A 10,000-nucleotide genomic window follows, 5' to 3' on the forward strand; every position below is an offset into this window, starting at 1 on the left:
CGTTCTTGTGCTGGCATAGAATACTGTAGGCGTTTATCTAAAATCCGCCGATAAGAATACGCAAAAAGAAATGACCTTTTGCAAACCTCGAATGAAGAAAAAATGGGAGCAGCAACGAAGTTACGAAAGTGCAGTGTCGTCATGTATGGTGAAAAACGAAAAAGCGCCGAGAAAAAATAAACCCAAAGGGAAAAAATGTTAAGATAAAAAAAAGAAAATAATGGGCAATACTCTTAGAAAACGATAGTTCTCTAAAAATCAAGAGGGCTAAAAGATAATCTTTACCCCAAGCAAGGTATAATCACAAATCGTTGATAAAAAAAAATTATTGTAATGCGTATTTACCATTTCAAATGCCTTACAAAATTCAGCCTACGTAAAGGTGGCAATATTATTCAGATGGATGAAATGGCACCACCCTTCCACGATGAAAGGGATCAAATGGTATTCACAAAGCACCGGGAGTGCTTCAAACATGCTTACTGAAGGACAGACTGTAGAATAATCACAATTTATAGGTTGTGCAGAACAATCACTCTAACCTTTTCATGTGTACTCTTCCTTTGCAATCGTGATAAAGAGTGTTCTCAAAACGCACTACATATCAACCAAGCTAAAAGTATCTAAAATCATAAATGTAATTTTTTTTATTCAAAAAATACTTATCACAGCGTTTTCGATATCTGGTACGCTCGTGGCATGCTCAAACTAAAATCTTTTCAGGAAATGCTTTAATTCCAACTTGGCAAATGTTTTCATCAGCTGCTAAAAGCTATCTCTGATATATAATTTACACATTTTTTTTTTTTACTTTTTACTTGTCGATAGCACTTGAATTAACATGCTGATGTGATATATATTTCACATGCCTAAAAATTTTCGCATCAAATATTTTTTTCAGCCAGTTATTTTTACGCGCCTAAAAATATTTCAACATAGATTAAGTTAAAAAGTTTCTTTTATGTTTATATCTAGAAAAGTTTATGTTAATAAATAATTCGAGGTATAATTTGAGAAGGGAATTTCATAGCGCTTTTAAAATGATTTAAGGTGAAAATGAAAAAAAGTTTCCTAGGCCTAACAGCATTTTTGCCACCAAAAAGTAATCAAAAGAAACGTGTTTCTGTTTATTGACGGCGGTTTGCACGACCTCAATACATAAATCTGCTTGGTTTGTGTTCATAAATTTCTGCATCCATTAATTGGCTAAAAGTCCCCAAGCCAACAAATTTTTATTTCCAAGAAGCCCATATAATAGGTGAATTTGATAAAGTACGAACACTGGAAGCGCGGTTAATTATTTACTCATTTCTCATAGCTACTGTTAACATCTCAATGATGCCTTTCTCTTAACGAGCTACTAAGAAGCCATAGAACGATCTCTAGCCTATTACAAGGTCCTTTCTGACTGATGCATTTATACATCATTGGTAAAATGCCACCGGCTTTAACTGACAGAAAAACTATGAGAGTCTAAAGTGTGATGTTCGCGTAAGAGATGATTTCTCTTTTCAATAGGAAAGTATATACGAATATTGCAATACGTATTGAATGAATATGAAAGTCAATTACGATCGAGTAAATATGAAAAATAAACACTTCGTAACATTACAAATTTACTTCTGAAGTATTGGTTCAGTCAGATTATTTTCAACACATTTTATCCAGTTATCGACCTGATAACGTACTTTCCGGTCAGGTTCTCCGATAGTTACTTCAGGGCCCGTTCTACCATCAGATGATGGCAGAATCTGAAGGTCGGTTTCAATACTCAATATTCTTATTAGAAACTATCGTACTAAAAAACAAAAATACGAACAGCTGATAGACTGTATGACTATTAATATAAAGAGCCGCATCTCGAAGGTGTACCTAAGCTTAAATCTTACTTTTTTTAACTACTGTTACTCGAGGGTTAGGCGACTTCACTTTTTCATCTGCAAATGAATATACAAACACATTACGCCAAAGCAAAATATGTGTAAACACCACATTGAGATGACATAACGTAACTGAAATTCGGGTACAAACTCCATTCTCCCAGTCGTCCCTAAGAGCCAGCAAACGTCACAGTACTGACGTGCCGTCTGGTTTGGGACAGGTGATATTGGCACATTTAGGAAAGTTTTACACACATGTATATGTATATGTATATATATATATATATATATATATATATATATATATATATATATATATATATATATATCTTTCGTCTAATGTTTGAGTATATAACTACTGGTATGCATGTATACATGTGTGTATGTATGTATATATATATATATATATATATATATATATATATATATATATATATATATATATATATATATATGTGTGTGTGTGTGTACTTGTGTGTGTGTACTTAAATGTGTGAGTATACAGTATGCAGAAAAATAACTACCCATACATTTGAGCTGACAAAATTAAAATAAAAAAATAAACTATAATGGCCTTCACAATCTAGTTTGGAGAGGAAGAAGAAAGGAAAAGGCAAATTTCACGGATACAGTCGCTTTTATTGCTCGAAATCTTAATGAAAGACTATAAACTCAGACTTCCGTAGAGAGATATAAGAAGGAAATGTGAATAACAGAAGGGATAAATCCATCATCTTTTAAGAATATACAAATGATGATGAAGCCAATAAAGCATAATCAGAGAATTATGCATAACAGTAATAATTTTCCGTTATTCAGAAAAAAAAAAAAAATTAATGAAAGACTCATTTTGGATTAATACTCTGAAAAAAAGTATTTCATGGACTTTAAGTAGGTCATATTACATCAAATTCATTATAATTTGTTGCGTGGCATTTCTCTCATTTGATAACTAAAACGATATTAAGAGTGTGCGTGTGTTTGTGTATGAGAGAGAGAGAGAGAGAGAGAGAGAGAGAGAGAGAGAGAGAGAGAGAGAGAGAGAGACGGGGAGGGGGGACGGGGACTATAAGGTTAAGAGGTAGCAGGAGTTCCTGAGGGATCTTTAGAACGCGTTTCTCTGGAACTTTTCACGGATGACCAACCTCACTGTTTCAATAAACTACTTAAAAGTTTCTGAGCGTTCGCAACATGAGTAAATTGTGTAAATGTCAGCAAAATCAAGGATATGACGGTAAATGCGAACCACTAAGACAAGAGCAATGAATGTTAATAGGAAGTAGGGAAAGATGGAAAAAATTGGTTCCAATAAATAATTGTGATGAATGATGGCAGGCTGGGAGATGGTGAGTCACAGAATAAGTAAAGCAAGAGAGGTAGCAGGATGTGTGCAAAGGATTGAGAAAAGACTTGGATTGCTTATGGAGGGCAAGGCGAGAAAAATGTATGGAGGATTTGTTTAATCGTAATAAAAGACCAAAACAGTTCTCATGATGAACTGTTTGCATGGTTTATGTGGCATAAAAAAGTACGTGTGAAAAATATGGAAAAATTTGGAAGACCTAGCAAGATTGGACACATGGAGTAAAATAGCTACTAAAAAGGAATAGACTTAATATCTAGGAAACACGAGAATACGTGGAAGATATGGGTCAATCGAGCAATGTGTGTAGGGGTTCGGCAGTTTTCTCAAAACTCTTTTCCTGTATGGAACACTAATTTATTATATTACAAATGTGGCAGTAACAATGCGTTGTTTTTTCTCAGATGTTATCACTATTAGGTAATAAAACTTAATGTAAAAAAATCTATGATATATATATCACATAAACTCTATTTTTTATTCACAAATAGTAAGCACAAATAACAGTATCCAATTCACTATACTTTAGGAATAACACTCAGGGATTTATAAATGAAAAGTGCTTCGCCCCTGGCTGGATTCGAACCCACACCTGGTTGAAAAACACTGATAGAAAGGCAGTGACTTTGTGTGTGTGTGTGTGTGTGCGCGCAAGTGTATGTAGGGAGACACTTTGCGCGCACGTAGGGAGACACCATCTTCAGAACAAATATATAGGTATTTTATTTCCTCGAAATTAGAAGATTGTTACCTATAGTCAAATAACTAAATTACAGGCTTAACGACGTTGTTCACAACCTGTATCTCGAAGACGACTCCCAAATGGAATTTGTTATCAATAGCAGGAGGAAAAACATATGACACTTACTCGTACCTGAGAGGACGTTTGGGAATATAAAAGGATACCCTGAAACGCCCTATCCATAACAATACGGCGCATTGACAAGAGAACAGAACAATATTTCAAGCTGGAGCAAGTGCCCAGGCAGTGAAAACATAATACTTCTACAACAACGTCAAATGAAAGACTTCGATGGGACTTGAATGGATATTTTTCTGTTGTTGGTCATAAATGGATGAAATAAGCAAAATGAATTCTCTTACAAATATATTCCGTTTATTGTTTATAAATAATATTCTTTTAAAGATAACGCATGTAACATGAATATATTCATGCCATTATTTTTTAAACAAATAAAAAAAACATGAGCTCGAACTAAACAAAGTTCAAGTTCTACTGTTAGTACGACGGAAGCGATTCCTTTATTTTTTGTTTTTCATAAGATTTATGGAATTCCCAAATGAGAGAGAGAGAGAGAGAGAGAGAGAGAGAGAGAGAGAGAGAGAGAGAGAGAGAGAGAGAGAAATTCTTCTACAGAATGAAAAATACCACAAAACATAGAACAAGTGCGTAAGGAATAAGGATATAGATGGGGGGAAAACAAGTAAAATTTAACAGTAATACTTTCCAATTATTAGAATTAGAAGGGAGAGTTATAGATAAATTTGAGAATGCTAGCCAGGAAAATATAAGAAGTAGATGGTGATTGGCGAGCTTGTGAAGGTCTGAAAAGGCACTAACGCGCCACAATAAACTTCAGAGTCTTCACGTCAAAATAACCGGCCATCAGCCAGTTCAGAATATTCTGACAATAACAGGCTGCTTGGAAAATGGCCATTTCCGAATTATTTGACATTAACTGCGCCGCTCAAAAAAAGTTTAATCGCTTAAATTATTCTAAGAAAACAAAGCACGTAAGTTAACAAGTGTTAGTAAAATAACTGCTAAACTTCTAACCTGCACTTTCGATATAACATTCTACTTGGGATAACTATTCAAACCTGAAATACTGGAAAAAGGGATAATCAAATAACTGTCTACCTATTTACAAACAATCATAAATATAGATATAAAATACGCATATATCCTCTCTCTCTCGCATACACACATTACTTATATGTGCGTGTATGTGTATATATCGTGTGCGTGAATATTTCTGGGCGAAGGATAGAGAGAAGAGAGACCTTCCTAATCTTGCTTCGGTTTGATTTTCAGAGTCGATTAATAAAACATTACTCCCTAAAGTCACTATTTCTCAAAGTTCACCTTCCTCTTTCCAGCTAGGCCGCTGGAGCGACACTGGTGGCTTCGAGCCGGCAACAGTCAATTACACGAGACTTCCGTCAAGGACAATGCCCCACAACAAGACGTATCGCATCACTACCATCCTGGTAAGTGTCTTCCAATTTTTCATACTGTCAGTTGCACTGGGTTCTTTGTGTCAAGAACCGCACACGCCTAAATTCGGGATTTCTACAAGTAAGAAGAATGACAGGAAAATACTAAAGTGTGACAAAGAAGGAGTTCTAATTTATGGTTGCCGCCAGCTGGAGTTACTTAGAACTTCACCTCATTTCCAAGGATTATCATTAAGGGGAACAAAAATTCTTTTCTCGAAGTATATACGGGAGTCATTAGCTTGCTTATCATTACATCATGATACCTTGCATTTATATCCCACAGACCTTATAAGATCATTCCCTATATGAGAGAGAGAGAGAGAGAGAGAGAGAGAGAGAGAGAGAGAGAGAGAGAGAGAGAGAGAGAGAGAGAGAGAAGAGAGAGAAGAATTAAAATATTACTGTGCAAGGATGGAGTTCTAATTCATACTGTCTTATCCAAGAATGTACTCGTAGAATATCATCTTGCATATCATTACTCCACAGTATCTTGTTTAAAATGAAGTACAGTACACAGACCTTGATGAGATCGTTCGCTACATGAAGCAGGTAAAAGAGAGGTCACCTGCTACACGAAGTTAAACGAAAGTTTATTCCCAAAGAAATCCCAGGGGAATATAAGTACCTCTGTGTTTTTATTTTGGAGAACGAACATGTTCTATACACTACCGTTTCTTTTTCTTCACAATTTCTGGGTGAAAAAATAAGAATGACTGATGCCTCTGTCATACATAGGAATGTTTAAATTGACATCTTCGATTATTCCAGTGAAAACGATATTTTTCTCAGAATCAGGAGGCACTTACAGGATTTATTGCCAATAGACTTTTTAATGTAACTTTGTCTAACAGGCTTTATTTTTAAGTTGTTATGTGGCAAAGTAAAACCGTGCATATATGATGTTTAGCTTTTATGCATTTACTTAAGAAAGAAACTATTGTAACAAAATGTTCTAGAAGTTAAATGTGAAGATAAAAATAACTGTTGATATCTACGAAACATGAAGTACAACAAAGCCAATTCAAAGATAGGAAATTTACTTGTTTTTCAGGAAAAACCTTTCATTATGGAAAGACGTGGCAATCACTCTGGAAATGAAAAGTACGAAGGGTATGCCAAAGATCTTGCAGATTTCATCGCTGCCTTCCTGGACATCAAATGTAAGTACAAATTAATATCCTAGTCACTAAGAGTACTAATGATTAAGTCCATCTATCAATATCTGGAGGTGGCTGATATTAAATTTTATTACAGACAGGAAATTCACCTAGGATTCAAGAATTAAAAGTATAAATGTAGCAGTGACCGTTTTTTTCCATAAAGAGATTGTTTGCGGTAAAATTGCAAGACTGAAGGATCAATTGTAGACAGGAATCAAGTAGCTTGGATAAAGTAGTCAACTGAAGGGTGACAAGGAAAAGGAGGGTATATATAAGATAAATAAGGGGAAAATGTGAGATACTTATGGAGTTCATGAAGTTCTACAGGGCAGTAAATGAGAAATGAAAGTTGCAAATTGAGAACTGTTGCCAGAAGAGACTGCTGAATGTAGCCGAGAGAACAGACGCAGCTCCGAATAACACTAAATGGGTTTAGCGTAAGTTTCAGAATGCCTGTGGAGCTGGCTGCTGAGGAAATGAAGAGAGCAACTACTAGGGTCAAAGAACAGACAGATACCAGGAGTGAGCGGGATTACAAATATGGTCCTGTAATAACGTGGTGAAACATGATGTCTGACCAGAATGTGTAATGGTAGCCTAGATGGGTATGCGTGAAAGTTACCAAATCAACGGGTGAATGGAATAATTGTCCCACAATATAAAGGTAAAGGTGATAGAGGAGACTGTGAGAAAACAGGAACATAACATTACTCATAACAAAATTCTGACTAACATAGGACTTGTGACTGAAGGACTGATAGGGGAAGAACAATATCAGCTTGCAAAAATAAATGCTTGTTTGGATCAAATGCTGGTTATAGATCAATAATGTGAAAAGTTTAAAAGTGAAGGGAAAATGTGGCTTATGCGGACCTGGAAAAAGCTTTGAAGGAATCGATACAGAGGTATTGTGAAAATTGCTTTTGATGTGCGTTATGTTTCACAGAAATAAATTTCTGACTCACATCGGGAGCGAACCCTGGTCTTTAAAATGAGAGTCCAGGGCATCAGCGATTCCTCCACACAGGTCATACAAGAAGTTGGAATCTACTGTAAGTACGACGTACCTGAGGTATTTCCCGGGCCCAACATACCAGCGAATTTTACCCAAACTCCCGACCCAGGGGTTTCGACTTCTTGCGTGACTTGTGTGGAAGAATTGTTAATGCCCTGGACTCTCACATGGGAGACCCGGGTGCATTTTCCCGAGATGTAACTGAGTACCGAGACCCTTCCCTGAAAAAAGCGGGACAGCACATCTTAAAAACTAACTACAGGGCATGGCAAAAAAAACCGGGGCTGGTACAACAGTAGCATACATCTCAGGAATTTGCGACCCGGGTTCGCGCCTGATTTGAGTCAGAAATTTATTTCTGTGAAACACGTTCTCATAAGTTCACTTCCATCATATCTCACGGTGAAGGGGGTAAGTCGAATGAAATGTTAGCAATTCGCTCACTGCGGGTTTGGAAAGTGGGTCGAATTCGCTGGTATGGTGAGCCCAAGGCACCTACCAGGGAAAAATCTCAGGTAGGTAGTTCTTAAGTTCTAACATTGTGTATGACCTGTGTGGAGAAAATGCAAATGCCCTGGACTTTCTCTCACATACATAAAACACACACACACATGTACGCACACACACATACATACACACACACACACACACATATATATATATATATATATATATATATATATATATATATATATATATATATATATATGTATATATATTTATATATATATATATATATATATATATATATATATATATATATATATATATATATATATATATATATATATATATATATATATATATATATATATATATATATATATACACCACACACCCGCCTTGATTTATGCTTCATGATGAAAAAATGTGTAGGCATGTTTTACGTTGCGAGAACGGAACCTTGGGCTTAAATGGGTTAATTAACTTAGAAGTCATTAAACAGGCTCATTCTTGAAATTGCAGTAATGATTGACTGAATGAAGCAACTTCATTCAGTCAGTTTTCGTTATTAGTTAATTACATGGGGCAATTCTTAACTTCAGAATCTAAAGGTAAGTCTATGGACTTGAGCAACTTCATTCAACCAATCATTACTGCAATTTCAAGAATGACATTTTGTCTAACGACTGCTAAGTTAAATACCAAGCCGGCACACAAGGAATCTATTTTCTCTTGGCATAACTGAAAAATATAAATGTAAAACTAGATATCAAAAGTGATGTTAACTGACGTAGTTCACTTACTTTTTTTATGGAAAAAATCAGCCAATAAACGAAAAAGCAATTTTAAAATTTGTAATGTACGGACGGAAATCGTTCAATAACGGAAAAGCAAAAGTGTAAACGTAAGCCTCCTCCTCCACAGATCGTCTTCCTCTGACAAGATAAAACTAGCTCTCCTGCTAAAACCAAAACGAAGGATTTGGATATCACGAATAATACACACTCAATAAAAGTGGAAATAAAAATCAAGGTCTCCTTACTTTTCGACCAAGAAGAGAGTTTTTAAATATCTGTCCCCGATAAGTTTCCCACTTAAGTTCGTTTATGATTTTACAGAATCTGGTCTCCGTTGTCTTGTTGAAATGACCACAGACCTCATTGCGAATTAATTTGTCTTTCTAGATACTCGAAAGTAGAAAATTTTTAATTAACCGTAATGGCTTTAGTCACTGATCAGTGACGACTGAATATCTATTTTTTCCTCTGTAAAAATCCTCACTGTCAACTTTTGGTGGGTGTTCATCATTGATTAATCATCTTCCTTTGATTTAAATAGGAGGACGATTTAACTAGAATGGGAAAATTTCATTTCAAGTATAAGTTCGCAGAGTCATTATTTAATTGCATACTAGATCGCACAGACAAGGTTTCCCACAGAGTTAACTATACTGGGCGTGTCTATTATAGTCGGGTTCATAATTAAGAAAAAGGTTCAGTATGTTCTAAAGGGGCATCTGAGGTTTTCCAACTTTTCTTCACTAATATTTTCAATACAAAGTGCCACTAGATTTGTGACGAAGCAGTCAGAAAAGGGTCAAGTCTTAAGATTTTGGAAATCTATTTGATCTTTACCAATGAAATAAATCAACTACACACTTTGAAAAAATAAACCTAAAAAATTATTAGCCAAAAATGTAATGAAAATGGTACGAGTACAAAACATATAAATTATTTTTATACTGTTAAATGAGTAGTTTTCAACAAAATACCTGATTGTCTTCCATTTATTAAAAACAAGAGAAATTTACACATATACACACACACACACACACACATATATATATATATATATATATATATATATATATATATATATATATATATATATATATATA

At 35.0% G+C, this 10,000-nt stretch overlaps 1 protein-coding gene across 1 annotated transcript in view; it reads left to right on the plus strand.

The window, feature by feature from the left end:
- Nucleotides 1-10,000, plus strand: part of LOC136838639 (glutamate receptor 1-like) — a 527,409-nt gene that overhangs the window by 471,397 nt on the left and 46,012 nt on the right. Inside the window, exons 10-11 of the mRNA XM_067103948.1 lie at nt 5,365-5,475; nt 6,536-6,644. Coding sequence (XP_066960049.1) covers nt 5,365-5,475; nt 6,536-6,644 — 220 coding nt within the window. The remainder of the gene's footprint in view (nt 1-5,364; nt 5,476-6,535; nt 6,645-10,000) is intronic.

Source organism: Macrobrachium rosenbergii, chromosome 5 (assembly GCF_040412425.1).
Source record: "Macrobrachium rosenbergii isolate ZJJX-2024 chromosome 5, ASM4041242v1, whole genome shotgun sequence".
Lineage (NCBI taxonomy): Eukaryota > Metazoa > Arthropoda > Malacostraca > Decapoda > Palaemonidae > Macrobrachium > Macrobrachium rosenbergii.